Source organism: Pezoporus flaviventris, unplaced genomic scaffold (assembly GCF_033815535.1).
Source record: "Pezoporus flaviventris isolate CSIRO_AGI_PZ_B2104156 unplaced genomic scaffold, CSIRO_AGI_Pfla_v1 ptg000015l, whole genome shotgun sequence".
In the NCBI taxonomy this organism is placed as follows: domain Eukaryota; kingdom Metazoa; phylum Chordata; class Aves; order Psittaciformes; family Psittacidae; genus Pezoporus; species Pezoporus flaviventris.
The window spans coordinates 41,419,448-41,438,078 of record NW_026892563.1 but is presented as its reverse complement, the minus strand read 5'-3'; the positions used below and the strand labels follow the sequence as shown (position 1 = coordinate 41,438,078).

Sequence of the window (18,631 nt, the reverse complement as noted above, 5' to 3'; positions counted from 1 at the left end):
GCAGTTTCTGGTGAGAATTTGCTGGTAACTCAAAATCAAGTTACTTTTCTGGAGAGTTTGGTATTATCAAGTTCTTCTTAGAAACTGGGTAGGTTTTAAAAATCACCCCCCTTGCCTTTCTGGCTCATCTCTGTAACCATCTGCAGCAGACAGACTGCCACTGATTTGAGTACCTGGGGCTTCCCTGCTCTGTGATTTTTCAGCAGGAAGACTTGTCTGGGCCTGAAACTCCGCTCTGTGCATGGGGGGGGGGGGGGGGGGGGGGGGGGGGCATGCAGAATTTTGTAGAAGAGAATAAAAGCAAATACTGAAATAACGCATGAGAGAGAATTACGTTTCTCTGAATTGCTCTGGTATGATGCCTGCATTCCGGTTTTTCTTCACATGCATTTATTCATCAGAATAGTTACTGCTTATGAGGATACTGTAATAGAAACTGACATCAGCAAAATTATGATGTTACTGCGAATCAATACTTCTCACATTGCCCGAGATGTATTTGTAGGCAAAACTGCTTGGGGAGAAATGTGAGCTAATCATTTCTACAGCTGGTTTCCATGTATATTATTTTCCAGTTTTAATTCATACTTCAGATATGGTTTATTCTTCTGAAATGCTATTTTAAAGGACTTCAGATAATATTCAGCGTCCCAAAGCGCTGTAGATATATCATCAGTGGATCTGTTAATAATTAGCAGAGGAAATGGCTGCAAAGTAACCTAGTTAAAAAGAAATCCAGCTGCTTCATTAATAATAGTTGTTCCCTGCAGGTAGCAGTCTACGCTTTTTAAAGCTTTTGTGAAGATACAAAGAAGTATAGAAGGTTGGTTTATCTTGAGTGATTCTAAGAAAGGTGTTCAATGAATAAAACAATTCTTATGTGGTGGGATTTAGCAGGGCTTATAAGATAGTCTGTCTTATTATTTAAAGGAGTCACTTGTTACACTGTGAAGTGGTTTTACAGAGAGAGGAGGAAATCAGTTTCTCAGCATAAGAAATACTTCTCCCCACACCGCAACCTGCAGAAATCCACCAGCACATCCCTCCAACCTGTCCTTCTCCAAAGCAGGCAAAAATGGGTCAATCTTTCAATTTCAAAGCGAGACTGTGATGAACCATGTGGAGGTATTCCAGAAGACTCTTCATGGAAGACGTTTGCCATCACCCTCCTCACAGACTCAGTGGAGTGGTGGAGTATTAGCTTCCATGCCACATGCTAACTTGAGCCACTAATCGTAAGCTCCAGGTAAAACTCCCCTGAATCCCAGGACAGCAGCTTACACTCATCCTTCATCTTATTTAGTGCTGTATTTTGGTTGTAGTTATGTGACCCAAGTCCCCAAGCCAGTGCCTTATTTTCTGCGATTTTTATGGATTAAATAGCAAGCTCAGCTGGATTATGTCTTCCCCACCCCACAAATATCCTATATACTGGCTGCTAACTTTGAGCACTTGGGTACAAAATTTGTTACTCATATGCCGTATGAAGATGCTTCAGATATATTTTTAGTGGAAAGGCATCAACTAATTAGAACCAATTCTATAAGATGATGGTAATTAATTACAGTGATTGTGCACCATCAGACCTCCTAAATTGCTGGAGGTACTTGACACTAAATTTTCCTTGGAAACCATGCTTTATTTTTGCAGTTATATAAAACTAATTTCCATAAGACGAAACTCACTTCTCTTTTATTCTCATGTAAGTTAATCATCCTACAGAAGTATACCCGAAATGTGATGTCAATATAATGGTCATTTGACCAGAAATAGGGTACACGTGACTTAATTTCTGGTGACACTTGGGGGAATTTCTCACCTGTGTCATGGAGATCTTGGCAATCGCTTATTCTGCAGTCATATGAGGAAAACAATAAAACACACAAAGAGTTGATGGGAAGATGTACTTAGTAAATAGATAGGATAGTTGCAGGCAGATATGTTTGCTCAGGCTTACAGATACAGACTAGAGAAGATATGACAAGACAACAGAGATGCCTGGTACAATCATGGAGCAGATCCTGCAAACCATGCTAGGACACATGAAAAACAAGGTGCTTGGTGACAGCCAGCATGGCTTCACTAAGGGGAAATCCTGCCTGACCAATTTGGTGGCCTTCTATGATGGGGCTACGGAACTGATGGAGAAGGGTAAAGCAGTTGGCATCACCTGCCTGGACTTGCGCAAAGCATTTGACACTGTCCTGCCTGACATCCTTGCCTCTAAACTGGAGAGACATTGATTTGATGAATGGATGTTGCAGTCAATGGAAAAATGTCCAAGTGGAGATCAGTAACGAGTGATGTCCCTCGGGGGCCAGTGTTGGGATTGATCCTGTTCCACCATCTTTGTCAGCGACAGGGACAGTGGGATTGAGTGAGCCCTTAGAAAGTTTGCTGATGACGCTGATCTGTGTGGTTCAGTTGATACACTGGAGGGAAGGGATGGGATCCAGAGGGACTTGAGAGGTGGGTAAATGCCAGTCTCATGAAGTTCAACAAAGCGAAGTGCAAAGTCCTACACCTGGATCAGAGAAGTGATTGAGAGCAGCCCTGAGGAGAAGGACTTGGGGACGTTGGTCAACGAGAAGCTTAGCATGAGACAACCTCAGTGTGGGCTCACAGCCCAGAAAGCCAACCGTATCCTGGGATGCATCAAAAGAAGCTGTTTGTGCTGGACACCGCAATATTTTCCTCATTCTTGCCTGTCAGATGATTCCTATAAAAGTTCTTTGCCCCAAGGTTGGTCCTTTCACCCTGACACACCTTCCCCCTCTAAGCCCACTCTTTAAGTAGATGTCTCATAGACTTTAAGCTATTAAATCTCATCTGCTGTTATCACAGATCCGCCTGAATGGTCATTCATAACTAAAATAATTGGATTTAACATCACATAGACAGGAATGGGGTGATTAGGAGGCTAGGTGCCTTGTGTGCCTGGGGAGGAGGGCTACTGCTTCTTGGGTTCAGTTGCACAGAATGATACCTGGGGAGCATTTGGTGGCTGTGGTCTGTGCTCATCCTTCTCATGCATCATTCAGTATGGGCATGGGAATGAACCACAGAAAAGGAATGTATCTAGAAGCTGCCTTTTGGGGATGTTTGTTTGTGGTTGGCTACGTGGAATCACATAAAATGGACCAAAAAAAACCCTATCACTAGAGTACTTTAACTTCTTTCAGTATTATTCTGCAGCTGCAGACTACCAGACTGCTGTTAGTGTTTTATTCTTGCTCAGCGTCCAAGGTGTGCTAACCAGTTGTCAGCTCGGTGAGGCAAGAACCAGGGACATAGCAATATTAATCAGATGAGAACTCACAGTATTGGGGCAGGTTCTGTAACAGGCCTGATGCTAAAATGATCTATCAATCAGCTGTATCCACCGCACTGCATTTGCTCAGCCTTCTTTATTAGGAAGGGAATGTGCACATTCCAGGGATCAACATGGGAAAGAAAGCTCCCCAAGTTTTGCAGCATTTTCCCTTAGCTACATCCTGAAGAGGTAGATGTTTACATTTGAAAGGTTCTCCACTCTCACCCGCTTTTGTGAATCTCTGAGCTGTAGGAGAAAGGGATTCATTTACCTAGGGTAATCATAGGGTTGTCTTGCGTTTTTCGTTGTTGTTGTTTGCAGTAGTGATGCTCCTTTTCCTACCTAGAAACTTGTGACCGATACATTTCATTTCACTTCCGAAAATTAAAATACTTGTTAAAAAAAGTTGGATTTATTTGCAAGCATACATAGTAGGTAAAAATGCTGTAAAATATGTTTTCTTCTTCCAAAAAGTCTATAAAAAATAACGCTTAACTGCCTTAGAGCACTAACTGCAGCAGACTGTACAGCAAATGCAACCTTGGAATTCATCACCAAATTTTAATCCCTTGAGGCCTGTCTCGCAGAGGCTAAGATAAGTGTTACTAGAAGGAGAAAATATTATGATATATTGCTCTTCGATGCAGTAATCGTTATGAAGTTATTCTCAAAGCAGCTTCGCCATCAGGCTCACCCTTTTTTCAACTAGAGTTTAGATGCTGCCGCAGACACCTGCATTTACTGAGTTTGGGGGAAAGGGAGAGAAAAGAAAAATGAAGACTGGTATAAAGTTCTACAAAACGATGTTGTAAAGTATGTGTTGTATATCCATCTAACATGGCCTCACTGGACAGAGTCAGCTGTGGGGAAAAGGGGCCAGATGGCCTTTCCTGAGTTTAATGGTTCCTGTTATTATTTATCTCCATCCAGAGAGGCAACAACATAACTAATACTCTTTCTTTTGCTTTCACATGCATTCATCTTTATTGGATGTGTGTTCCTTTCCTGGCAGGATAAAACAAGCATTTTGCTTTCAGACATGACTCTGTAAAGAAGACAGCCTGTCCTGGAGACTGGTGATACAAATACTGCTTTATGAACCAAAAAAAAACAAGCAAAGCAATTAGAAGCTGAGTTTGAATGAATGTGCTACCGTAATAGTGGAATTGTAAGCAGCATGTATTTACGTGATCTAAGATTACACTGAGACACTGTCACTGATGCTACAGAGCCAACATTTGTTCTCAAGCAATGTTTTACCCTGCTAAAAGTAGATAGGAAATGGTATTTCTGATACTGCTGTGAGTAGTTCATTTACATATGCTGGGTATTTTTAATCACTGTAGATATTCTTCTTACTGAGCAACTTTCTTGTCTTCTGAGCTAAAAAGAATTTGATATATAATGTGGACATTTTCACCATGCTCTGTGTCTTTGCAACTTTGTGGAGAATATGTAAGATAACCAGGAGATCAGAAAGAAAGGGAAAAGACAAGCCAAGAAATTGCAGGCCAGTCAGCTCAATGTCACCTGCTGCAACATTTCTGGAAGAAATTATCAAAAATGTATTTATAAGCACCTTAAAGATAACGGTGAGATAAGTATGAGCCAACATGGATTTGTCAAGAACAGATTGCATCAAACAATCTGATTTCCTTTTGTAACAGGGTGCTGCAGGCTTTGTGGGTATGGGAGAAGCAGTTGATACCATAAATCTTGAGTTTAGTAAGGCTTTAAAACTCTCACATGAGATCCTAATGAGCAGCTAGAGAAATATGGTTGTCATGAAATTTCCATCAGCAGACACCGTATAGGCTACATACTGTATGGAGAGAACAGATTTTTGATAGGAAAATGTAGGAAGTAGGGTTGTTCTGCGGTCTGTGTTTCCTCATCTTCCCATTAACCGTCTGCATCCTGCGACCCTGACTAAATTTTCAGGTGATGTAAAGTCAAGTAGGAACACAGGCAGGCAGCAAGACAGAGCTAGAATTTAAAATCATCACAGTATAAGAAATAATTTAGTAACTAATTAGTTTTGATAATATTAGAAATAAGTAAGGATAAGGGCATGATACTGCACTGAGGCTAAAACAGTCAGCTGTGGATTAGGGGGCAGAGAATAACTGTTCAGAAGAAAGTCTGCTGGAAGAATTAAGTGTTTGCAGTAGGCCAGGGGCATTCACGTTGCTGTGAAAATGGCAAATACCACAATGGGATCTAGAAACAGGACTATCTCCAGCAAGGTCTGTGAAGTAACTTCTCTTCATCACACTGGTGAAGCTTCAGAGTACTGTGTGTTGTTTGGAGCATAATGCTTCAGGAACTGTAAGGAGTAGGTGGGCAGAGTCCACAACGAAAGCAAAAAGAATAGTTACCAAGCAAGTGAGAGCTGTGGACTGAACCTCTGTTAAGCCCAAAGAAAAGGCCAAGAAAGATACTCAGTCTTCATGGGCATAAAAGCAGATACAAAGAGGACAAAAAAATCTGTGCCTCTCAAAGTGCCATGCTGAAGGGAGGCATCTTATGTAAGATGTGATGTAGAGCAAGTAGGATAAGAAATACTTGCCCTAATGATCTTTAATTGCAGGTTAGAAAAGCGTGTCAGGAGTAACCCAGGGAGAGGAGATGATTTACTCCCCCCTCATAGTCGCTTCCAGCTCAGTGACAGCTGTAATCCAGTGCACCAAAGCAGGCAGGGACACCTGGTTATTCCAGGACATCCCTTTCTTGGTACTGTAGCCGAGTAAGGAAAACAGGGTCACAGATTGCAAGGCTACCGTTGCTGCTCTGTCTAGGTTTGAAGGTGGCTGTAGTAACCTAAAACAAGCTTTGGCATGGATTCATCTTGCAACATGGGTGGGTTTTTTTTAATAATAAAAAAATTGCCTGTATTTTTAATGGTTGAAGAGGCACTTAGATTCTTGTATAAGCTCTCTCAGTAGCATTATTAAGTATAAACTAAGCATAAGTAGCATAAACTAAGATAATTCCAGGGTTTTCTGTGTTATATTTCATGAAATTAAGTGTTACTAGTTGTACAGAACCCTCATAACAGTTGATTAAAGAAGAAATTGACAGTTAACCTTATTCAGTACTAGCAATATAAACCTGAGTGTAATCCCCGTGATAGTCTGAAGCGTGAGTTATACTTGCAATGTGAATTTTGGTAGATTTAGCCCGATACAGTTCAATACAGAAATAAAACCTCAAAAAGGCTGCTCAGTAGTAAAACAGAAAAAAACTTAAAGCACTGAATTATTGCATGCTGGAGGTGGAAAGGAGAGGGTGAAAAGCAACGAGAGAAACTTAGGGTATCATGCTTCCTCCCCAACAGTAACTGAATTTCTTCACTACCCCATTATACACCAGTGCTATTGAAGGGCCTGTAATAGGAGGAGGATATTTAATGTACATGTTTTTGAAAGCAAACTGTAGCTGAATTAAAAACCAACATTCTTTCAGGGTGTTTGCAGGGCTGCATAAATGCAATGGCAACTACTCAGATATTGCATCTGTACTCAGCTGTTGAGCAAAGTTTATTTAGCTAAGCCATTAAAGCCTGATTAAAATTTGATGGGATGATAAGACAAACGTGGTAAGTCCACTGAGGTCTGAGTTGCTGCCAGTATTGATTAACACCCAGTAGGAATCCTATCAAAAGCGTATTTCACATTTAAGCTATGGGAATCAGAATAAAGCCCTGGACAACAACCGCCACATCATGCAGACGAGTGTTTTATTTCCCTATATGACAAGCATATGAAACAAGATAATGAAAAGTTGCCAAAGGATTGGTTTGACTCACAGATGGACATAGGGATTTACAAATGCTACAAATACAAGGCCAGATTCATATCTGGTATATTTTAACAACTTAGTTGAATTTTCCAAGGGTTAAATATGGCCCATATTCACTAACCATCAGCTTAAATCAGGCAAATATTTTGATGCCTTGGAAGATAACAGACTGTACATTGCAAGGGAATACAACTGCCATGGAAACTGATGCAGATGTGATTAAAGAGAAACTTAAGAGAGAGAAGGCTCTTGCTGGCAGGTAAAACATAGCTGTTCAACTGCAAGGCCAGCAATGAAATGATATAAAACCAAGCATGAGAAGGGACAGAGAAAAACAGATGTAGAAGAGGATTCAGAGAAACATACAGAGGGAAAAGGAGGACAGAACAAAAAAGCAAGTCTGTCATTTCTTCAGAGGTGGAGATAAGAAACTTGAACTTTTTATGTCAAGGCAGAAGCCCAAAGAAATTTGAGAGAAGGAGGAAGAAAATGGCAAAAGCAAGAGATTGTTTTTAACTCGGGCATTTCTGCTGTACCAATAAGGCAAATCCCGAGACTTGGAAAGTGCAGAAAAAGGTTACATTTTATGAAAAATCAGTCAAGCGTGGTCTAGATTTGAAAGAGTACAAATTAAAAAAGGAAGGAATGAATGCTTGTGATCCAAGGGGACAAAAGGTTAAGGGAGGTGTTGCAGATGACTCTGAGGTTTGCTGAAAGAATGGATCTGTTAGTGGTGATAAGGAGGAGGTAAAATCTAGAGGTCTGGGGGGTTGGTTTTGTTTCATGCTTCACTGGGGGGACAGCCCTTCATTCCAAATCCTAAGAGGGGGCCTAAAAGGATGCTGGGGAGGGACTCTTCATTAGGGACTGCAGTTGATAGGACGAGGGGCAACGGGTTAAAACTTAAAACAGGGGAAGTTTAGATAGGATATAAGGAGGAAATTCTTTACTGTAAGGGTGGTGAGGCACTGGAATGGGTTGCTCAGGAAAGCTGTAAATGCTCTATCCCTGGAGGTGTTCAAGGCCAGGTTGGACAGAGCCTTGGGTGACATGGTTTAGTGTGAGGTGTCCCTGCCCATGGCGGGGGGGTTGGAACTTGATGATCTTAAGGTCCGTTCCAACCCTAGCTGTTCTGTGGTTCTAATTCTACAATTAGCTAAAAAAGGTATCTACACGGGTGTGAAGAGCATTAACAGTTTGCAACCAGCTTAATAAATTTTGAGTCAATTGAACGGTTAGAATTATTAAATAAAAGCAAAACCCAAATCCCATGTATTTCATTACATAAAATACTGGGTAGAGTTAGTGTCCTTCCTTTGCTGAAATTGTATTAAGAATATTCATTACAATGAATACAATATTTATTAAGAATATTATCTCTATTTTTACTTAATTCCTGGCTGGAAAGTTTTTATTGAAAATATCTGTCAGTGACATGGTTTTGATTCTGAGAGGCTCCCCCCATTTTTGTGATAGGGGCCTGTGACAGGGAATGTAATGAGCCTGTAATAGGGGATGGGCTGTTGTAAAATATCTTGTTATCACACTTCTGTCTTGACCTTCAGGTGAGTGTCATTTGCAGAAGTAACAGCTTACAGGTTGCTTTGATGGAGACAGTAAAGGAAGAGGGTTGCTTATAAGTGGGTGCTTATAAGGGAGATCTGCCTCTGCTTTTGCATGGGGAATTTAGAGACAAAAAGGCTCTAGAGTACTGCTGAGAGAGAAACAGCAAGACTACTGAAGGGAAAAAAATTGCTATGAATCAGTCATAAATATCTGGTTTCAAAGAAGCATTACTAAGTGTGATACAGAGAGGTCTGTGAGATGGCTGGGGCATCTGAACTCTGGTCAAAGCATGGCTCTTTAAATACAAGTGGTTTGGGGAGGTCTGATGAGGGTGTGAGGTGTTCTAGCTGGCAAGGTGTATTAGTATCTTAAGTTTTGCATTCTGATGTGTTAGAACAGCAGCTTGGAAGCCAGACTGTGTAGCAACCATGCATATCTTCTGTTACCATTTTCTCTCTGGGTTTTATTTGTTTTGGTGTGTTATAACCTGTTAGATAGCGTAACTAGTTACACTCAACAGTAACTGCTGAGTGTTGCCCATAATGTAGGTTTTCATACGCTGCTGCACATGGGTTTTTCTTCCAGTTGATTTTATGAAAGGAGCTGGTAGAGTTTCAGGATGCTCTGCAAGTTCTACAACCTGCAGAATCTGCGTTGTTTCTGCCTTTTGCGTTTGCTAAGTTTGTCTGTCCTTCTGTTTGCACCCAGTAGAATTTAGTTGAGTAATGGTGACTTCAGGAACTCGTTCCTCCAGCTGCGTCATAAGCAAACAACTTTTTCAATTGAGCAGCCTGTTATGCACATTAAATGATTCATCATTAAAGAATGTATAATTTCTTGATTTAAGTAGTGATATAATATATTTGAGGCAGGTCTTGGTCTGGTATTGCTTCATCTCAGAAGACAGATAATGTGAGGAGCAAGTAACTTCAAATTTCTCCATGTCTGGGGTTTTGTTTGGTTGGTTTCTGGGGTTTGTTTGTAGTCTTAATTGCGTCTGAGTACTAATTCCCTATTTCTGTAAATATTTATGTCCTGACTAGCTAAATATAAGCCCCAAATCATTGAAGCTGAAATACTGTGGTTATCAGGTTAAGCATATCCATGCAGTTCAACCTGTTGCTTTGCTGAACCTAATGACTTTACTGAATTTACTGTAAATGTCTCTCCTGAATAAGAATCATTTTGCTTTAATATATGGGCCAAGCAATAGCAATGTCCTGAATGCTGATCGGAACACTGCTGCTTGTCTGTAGCTCAATGCTGAAGGTGTTGAAAGAGAAAATGAAAGTTAACTTGCAAGGAACAGTTGTTTGCTTTCATTTGGCTGTTCCTGCTAACATAAAAGCCTGGCTCCCTGAATAATCCATGAGAAGCTAAATGTCTGCAGACTGAGGTCATGAAAATACTGCTGTAAGCAGTCTGCTGTGTATGGTAGGTAGGTCAGACCTAAACAAGGCAAAGAGCCCATAACTGGATTTCTATACAGGTACTCACTTAGTCCCCTCTGCCACATAATTCAGGAGTGTGCTGATGTAGGTGGTACAGAAGAATTAACATTAGTGTTGTAGATAGGAAACTGAGGCCCACCAGGGCTGACCAGATAACAAGTGTGGTTAACAGCATGACTCGTATTTACATGTTCAACCCCAATAGATTTGAGCAGGAGTCATTTGAGCAGAAGTAAGAGATGAAGAGAGGGTTTGTGTGCATTGTGATTTTTGACTGAAAGAATAGTTTTGAGGGAAAGTGATCTTGGTAACTGGGGATAAAAGACATTCAGTGCTGCTAGGGCAGAGATTGTGGAGTGTGTGAACATTTGGATGCAGAGGGGGATAACCCGTGCAATGTTAAATGCTTGCAAAAACAAGCTTGCAGCAGGCAGGTTGGCTGGATGGATTACAAATATATTTTAAACGTGTGCTGTAGTTAATAGCACTATTATGAAATTAATGAAAAGTAGCTGTGTTCTTTGAACTTGCATCTTTATTTGCAGAAGCATGATGGCCACTTCACAGTCATCCAGCTGGTTGGCATGCTGCGGGGCATTGCATCTGGCATGAAGTACCTCTCCGACATGGGCTATGTACACCGTGATCTGGCAGCCCGTAATATCTTGGTCAACAGCAACCTCATGTGCAAAGTCTCCGATTTTGGTTTGTCACGAGTGTTAGAGGATGATCCTGAAGCTGCTTACACAACAAGCGTAAGTTTGTCTTATCTAATTTGAACAGCTGATTGCCTTGTGCCCCTTTTATTCCAGTTTGGGATTTGTCTATGCTATACACACAGTAGTTTGAATTGTGTCGTTCCAACTGCCAGTGTATTTAAGAGAAGTTGTTTCAATTTTTGTCTGTGTAAGGGATGTATAATAAACCTTTGCCAAGTATTTTCTTTAAGCAAATGCGCAAGCATAAGTGGGAGACCTCTTCCATTCTTTGGGGTTTGTTTGGGTTTTGGTTTTTGGGTTTTTTTTCCACATCATTTCCCCTTCTGCTAACTTGTGTTCATTTACAAAGGTACGTTTTTAAGAGAGGGAGGTGAGGGAGGAGAGAATCTCACCAATTCCACTGTTGGTGGTGTCCAGCCTTGTATTCGTTAATTCAAATTTTGATTCTATTTCACTTACCCTTCCATTCTAACAGGAAATGTAGGACCTTGCTCTCAACATTTGTTTCATTAATACTTAAATTCCTTATGTGATGTAAGTAAATCATCATACTGGAAAATGTTGGTTTTGGATGGGTTTGGTTTGGTGGGGGGGGATGTTCAGTGAAGTGAGAAGTTCTTGAACATGGAGAACCTTCTTCAGATTTGATTTAGAAGTCAATTGCACCTGAACGATGAAGAAAGTAGTGTGGCAGTGCTAAGGCAATTGTAAGTTCAGATACAGCATTTTTTCACCATTCTGAAATGTTCAGTTACATTCCTGTTATGGTTACAGCCGCAGCATTAAGAATCTTTGCTATTTATAAGCTGATTTCAACTAACTTTCATATCTATCACTGAAACTAGAATTATTTCAGAGCCAGAGTGCATTCTCATTAGCACTCTCGCAGAATGCACAGAATTTGTATGTTCCCTTGATAGGGCACAGTGCCAGAATTCTAATGGAGATAATAAATTAGCATGAAATAATCTATTTCAACCTTTTTTCTGTTTGACTTTAAAAAGTGATATATGAACTAATTGAACTGTGTTGTAGTGAGTACTCTGGTGTATATATTTAATATAGGTAATATAATTACAGTTCCCCCCCTTTTTTACCCTAAAATAGGGATGTTCTGATAAATTCACTTCTTAGAATATGGTCTACACAGAAGCGTGAGCTGACTGGAGCAAATCAAGTCACTTTGCAAGGTTTTCTATCAGTATTTATATGCAAGCTGGGGGAGTGTGGGGGAATCATAGTTTTCTCCTTTATCAGGGAGATTTCCTCCCCTTAGTTCTCATAAACCTCTTTTGCTTCACACTGCTGCTTAGTATGAGGCTTGAAAGGAAAAATAAACATTACTGCATCTTACCAAGTTACTGCATGTTGGCTGAGCCTTGCTAATCGTCCACGTGAGCGTGCTCAGCTGGCAGGCAGCAAATGCCCCCAGTGACAGGCACATTACATTTCTCAGCACTGATCATGGGCTAATCAGCTCAGCTGGTGGAAGGCACTGGAAATTACCAAGCAATCTCTCCCAGTTAGGTTCAGGAAAAATACCAAATGATAATTTGAGGCTTTCAGCTATTATTTGTCCTGTAAGTTTTTTCTGGATACCAATATTGAACAATTAGTTTTTCAGAGTAGTTTATGCCTGTCTTTTTCATGATAGCATTTCCTGATTAAAAGCAGTTCTAGCTGTGTTGTTAAAAAAGGAGTATTTCATGGCAGTTTATCTGTGTTGAAGGACTCTCTTGAAACATAGGAGAGCTTTCATGAAATGCTTTCACTATTTTCCTATCTGTTCACCTAGCTAGTTAACATGAGGCTGAGACAGCTGATGTACATGGTATACCTCAGCCACTGATTCTGTCCTCCAAGGTTTCAGCCACATGCTGTACTAGAAAACCATGCCGAGCAGGTATCTTTAGTATGTCAATTGGGATACTGCAGATAAGGAGGGGCGTTATAGAGGCTGATGGCCAGTGGCAGGACCTTGTATCAGCCAAGTATTTAAGATGAATCTGCTTCCACCATGAAGATCAAAAGGCTTTGAAACTCGGGTAGGAAAATGCATCATTATAAAATCAACTAGAAACTTTGGAAATAGGAAGAATTCAAAGCAGCAGAATCAGGCATAATAGAACAGCTCCCTCTGCCCTTGCAAGTATATTGTCACATCCAGGCTGTTTTAATCACTGTGGTTGAGTCTGCCCAGTTCTCTTCCATCACCTCTGGTCCTTGGGAAATGTTCGTTCCTCATCCCTGAGGGTAGCCTGATGGCTACAGTCCCAGTGTCATGTTGCTTTTATTCTGGGCAATCTGCTGATAGTCAAGTAAGTTTTCTGTGAGATGCTCTTGCCTGCCATATGTTCCATCCTTCCCATCTTCCTCCCCGTGGGCAAGTCCAGTAGATACTCTCTGTAGGAAGCTCTGCAGGGAGTCACTCCTTAAAGGAATACAGCACAATTATGACTAAAATGGGGTGGTGGGAGGAAGAAGGAAATGTTTGTCACAGTTGCTGTGGAAGTCTCAGTGAAAACTTTCACCCCTTAAGCAGTCTTTCATGGTACCAGAGGAGAATAGAACCTTGCATCAGATTTCATCTCCTCTTGCAGCTTGCCCTGATCACCATTACGTCATTGATCTCTGTCCTCATCATGGATTTCTTCCCAACAGCAGGCCACATGGATTGCTAGAAGGTTTTATAGCATCTCTTTAGTTCCATAGTGTGCTTTTGCCATATGAAGGTTAAACCTTCAGTGCCTACAAAGGTTCTGAGCTTTTAGAATTCGTGTTTCCTCTCCACAGGGATTTCTTACTGATAACAGCGCAGTACCCATAGCTGCAAGAAATCCATAAGGGTGGGTCTGCACATTGAATAGTAGCATTTTTAGGTTCATATCTCCCAGGACACCACTGTCTGTCACTGCTCAGAGGAAACTGATTATTCTTTATTCCCCTTTTTGTCTTGGGCCTGCTATCAGAAATAGAATGGTACAATTGAATGTTTTCTTTGGAAGCAAGAGCCACAGGACAACTTAACCCAAGCAGAAGCCAAAAAATAGATTTTTATACTTGTAATGCTGTGATCAATATTGTGTGACTGTATTTCCAGACGTAAAAATGTGAACTGATGCAAAAACGTGGCAAAACCGGTTGCATTCTCCCCAAAATAAGCCAGAAGGCCCTTGTATTTTGTGGATTTACCACATCTGAGCAGGCACAGCCTTGTGTCAACTAATAACATCTTAGGCTTTGTCTGCCTGTTTATAATTCGATATATGTATCTCCTTCTTTACTTGCTAGTTTCTGATAGATCTTGCATTATTTCTATTGGCACATCCTCCCACATGCAGGGTAAAAATTGGGAATCTAAGCCTAGGAAAAGCAATAACTGACAGTGAAAATCTTGAAGGAAAACAATCTAGCAAATTCCTACATTCCATTCTTGCGTTGAAATCCTAGTTTAGTTAGGAGGCTGTATTCAACTTGATGGAAAACCTCACAAATGCCCTAAAATAACACAGTTTGTTTGCCAAGAAAGTCAGACTGTGACACTGCTGGTTGGAGAACTGTTGAATGCTTTAAAACAGTACCTGAAAAGACTGAAATATCAGAATTTGACTTTTGTAAAGTTTTTGTTTGGTTGTGGGTTTTTTTTGTCCAGTCTGTTGAGGCAAAAGATGTAAACGTGTTTTTGGTAAGAGGATTGGTAGGAAATAAGAGAATTATTTTGCTACCAAGAATTGCGAAACTTAAAGCAACGTACAGTTTCAGAATAGGAAGGAGGAATTAAGAGTAGAAACATCTGACTACCAATACTTGTGTTTCAGATAGATCAAGAAAAGAAGGTAAATTTTGGATAAGTGAATAGTATGTTGTTTTTTTTTTCCACAGAGATTAAATTTTCATTTGTTGTAGTGGTTTCCAAGGCAACAGTTCCTCATAAAAAAAACATTTCTAGTATATAAACAAGCATTTCTATCGATAAAGAGGACATCTAGGCTCTTGCATCGCTGTTTTTTAGATAATCAATGTTATACGATGTAGATTCATTTAGTTTAAAACTAAGTTTTAAAGTTGGGGTTCAAATATATTTCAAGAAGCTCCACGTGCCTCTAGAAAAATTGTGTCCATGCAGCAAAATGTGTACATATCAATAAAATCAGAATGGGATCCGTGGCACTACCACAGAAAGGACTGAACTGGTATTTCTGTTAAAGGTGACACCGTAATATTCTCCTTTAAATCTGATTTTTAGTGGGACAGAAAAGCTTCTACAGAGTGAATTATATGTTGCATCAAAGATATATAGAATACATTTTTTTGTGTCAGCTGCATTTCTGAATTCAGCCTTAATATAAAGAATATTTCCAGTAACAGTAGTTAGAGAAGTTATTTATTGCATTTCATTTCCTGAAACATTTAATAAACTTTATGGGTCTGACTCTTCTCAAGACAGTTGGACAAAATACCCAATCCATGGAGATTTCAGGCTTACTTGATTTAGTAGAGGAGCAAAGCAGATTGATGCCTTTAATCTGTATAAATACTGGCAAGTAGCAAAACTTTGGGAGAATCAGGATGAAGAGTTGCTTTTTTTTTTCTTTTGCTTTGTTACATGATTTCCATATGTTAAGGCGTTTTCTGTTTTCTCTTACTCATACACAAATCATGGGCTTGGGGGGAGAAGTTCCAATTTGCTGAAAAGTAAAACAAGATGCAAATGATTTTCTAGTTAATTCGGGATGTGAACCAATAGTCTGAATAACCTGAGTGCTGTGACAAGCATATTGCCTATGCCATCGTTTAAGAATCAAATTAAACATAGACAATGGAGTGCGCTGATTATTGCCAACCATTCAGAAAGGGAAAAGAGAGCCTGTGTACTGTAAAGGTCTGTATTAACCTGTTTTCTTGAAAATTGATTATAAGTGACATAAGGTTGATCACAATCATTGTCAACTGTTTAATTCTGTCTATAATGTGAGATGAAGTGTCTAGAGCAGAAGTCTTATGACGAGTGGCTGGAGGAACTGGGATAGTTTAGCCTGCGGAAAAAGAGGCTCAGGGGAGACGTTATTACTCTACAACTACCTGAAAGGGGAGGGGGGGATCGGTCCCTTCTCCCAAGTAACAAGCAATAGGACAAGAGGAAATGGCCTCAAGCTGTGTCAGGGAGGTTTAGATTGGATATTAGGAAAAATTTCTTCACCAAAGCCTTTGTCAAGCACTGGAATGGGCTACCCAGGGAAGTGGTTGAATTGCCATCCCTGGAGGCATTTAAAAGACATGTAGATGTGGCACTTAAGGATGTGGTTTAGCGGTGGGCTTGGCAGTGTTAGGTTAAGGGATGGACTTAATGGTCTTAAAGGTCTTTTCCAACCTAAAAATTCTAAGATTCTAACGTTTTGTCTGACACGTTTTTGTCGTCACGGAACTAAGACAAACACAATGATGGGCAGGACGCATCATGACCAATTTTGGTTCTCAGACTGAAACCAAGCATGTGTTGTGTAATTCCAACAAGCCTTTCCCTTATCTGGAGGGGTTTTTACATTTGATTTTGCCAGAGACGCTGTGAAATTAATGGGCTAATGTGCCTTACAACTGATTAATACCTTGTGATAAGAGTAATATTTGTTCCCAAGCTTTGCAACTTCATCTTGCCAGGCTGAAGCCAGACAGAGTTACTTTGCCTGAATACTCTGTTGAAAGCCTAGTTGAAACCACATGGCCCAGGGCTGTTTGCAAACCCCACCTTTCTCCATCTTTCCATAGGCAGGTAAGCTCTTTACAGCAGCCTTGCTCTCTTCATAGCATCTGTCCTCCTTAGCATCTGAAAGGAGGGCAAGCACATTCACAAATCCTTGCAGCTTGTAAGGCAGTCCTACAGTCTGATACCTCCAAAGAGCTTTCTCAAATGATACAGCAGGATGAGTAGCACAGATGCTGCTCTTCTTCTTGGTGCTTATGCCATCCTGTAGTCTTCTATTCAGTCTGAAAAATCCCCTTCTTGTTGCTCTTTACCATCACATCTATTCTATAGCCAAGTAACAGCTGCAGATATTTGTTCAGAGAGTATTTTGTAAAATGACAGATTAACTGGAAGTGAGGGGAAAGGAAAAGGACAGATATTTCTATTACTCCTACCATTTAGTTAAGAGGTAAATATTTAGCCCTTGTGGCCACAGTTAAAAAATATGCCATGCATGATCGGGCTATCTTTTGAGCAAGTGCTGATGCTTGCAGAGACCTTTTAACTAAAGGTTGTATCTGCTGTAAGATCATAATATTGTTTGCCAAATTACAGGTACGGAACTCAATGGGATCCTGAAGGGGCTGTCTTTTGATAAGGCAATCGGTATCATTTTGCCTCATCAGGATTAGTGTGCTCCTGTGCAGGAATCCAGCTGCTGGCAGGGTGCTGCCTATCTCCTGACAGTGCATGTCCTTGTTCCGAGCTGAACATCAGCCTCCTGAGTGCAATGGGTTGCTTTTAACTACAGTATAACAGTAGGTATTGCTGTAGTCGACCAATAAATCATACTTTGGTGCAGTGGTTGTCAACCTTTCTCAATACATGGATTCCTGAAATTTATCCAGTTGAGATGCAAACTTTGTTAGAAATTTCCCATTTGTGGGTTTTACAGATTGCACTTTGGTATTTTTAACAGGTCTCTTTAAAGTATTCCACAGACTCTCAGGAGGCAGTATACCTGGGGCTGAAAACCCACTCTGAGTATTTTTCCAACCCACACTGTTAAAGTATTTTCTGTTGATTCACTGCATACATGTTTTCATTGAACTCATGTTAGCTGCTGCAGCAAGGAAAGGCATAGATAGGGATTAGGGTTATGAGAGGCATCCCAGGTTATGAGAGTGTCCCAACACTCAGAAAAGATATCTTTAGCTCTGTGAATACCATTTAAACCTACTGTTCCAGAGGGTTAACAGCATAATGTACTTGTGAACTGCAGAAATGTCAAGAGTAACACAAGAAATTCACATTAGCAAGTCTTTTATCTAGACTAAAAATTCGGTTCAGATGATCACTGGAAACACACTATGTTGAATAATGAATGGGCTAGGTCAGAAACAGAAATACTCCTGTTTCATGTGGTGTAAAAGGTATGTTCAATTAAGTTAAATGATAGGAAATTCAAGTCTTTTAAAGGTGGCAAATAGCTTTATCACACAGCATGTAACTAATCGTGGAGCTGATTGATTGCCATAGAAAACTATCTGGGATGAGATTTCAATGAGTTGGGGTTTTTTCTTCCTTGTTTTAAAAAGGGGAGGTAAATATTCTTAGGAAAAAAGAATGTCCAGTTACTACAGTCAATAAGAGTTTTAAGGAGAGATGAAACCTCATATTTCAGCCGAGGGAAGCAAAGAAGGATGACAAGAAGAAAACAAATGTGAAAGAGAGAAGTAGCTAAGTGTGGATTGTTTTCAAGCTTTCACACCTTTCTCTGAAACACTGATACGGCTACTGCACAGGTTATGGGCTTAGAGCACCTTGGGTTTGATTCACTATGGTAGTTTTTGGACTCTTGATCTTAAAGGTCTTTCCCAACCTAAATGATTCCATGATTCTTGCTTCATACAGCAAGAGTAACTCTAACTGCTTGTGCTGGTTATGGCTGGGATAGAGTTAATTTTCTTCATAGCTGGTATGGGAGCTATGCTTTGGATTTGTGCTGAGAACAGAGTTGATAACACAGGAATGTTTTAGTTATTGCTGAGCAGCGCTCACACAGCTTCAAGGCCTTTTCTGCCTCTCACCCCACCCC

At 40.4% G+C, this 18,631-nt stretch overlaps 1 protein-coding gene across 8 annotated transcripts in view; it reads left to right on the top strand.

The window, feature by feature from the left end:
* EPHA6 (EPH receptor A6) overlaps positions 1 to 18,631 on the top strand; it is a 467,959-nt gene that overhangs the window by 406,999 nt on the left and 42,329 nt on the right. For all 8 annotated transcript variants that reach the window (XM_061454323.1, XM_061454327.1, XM_061454328.1 and 5 more), the window contains one exon: positions 10,677 to 10,886. In XM_061454323.1, coding sequence (XP_061310307.1) covers positions 10,677 to 10,886 — 210 coding nt within the window. The remainder of the gene's footprint in view (positions 1 to 10,676; positions 10,887 to 18,631) is intronic.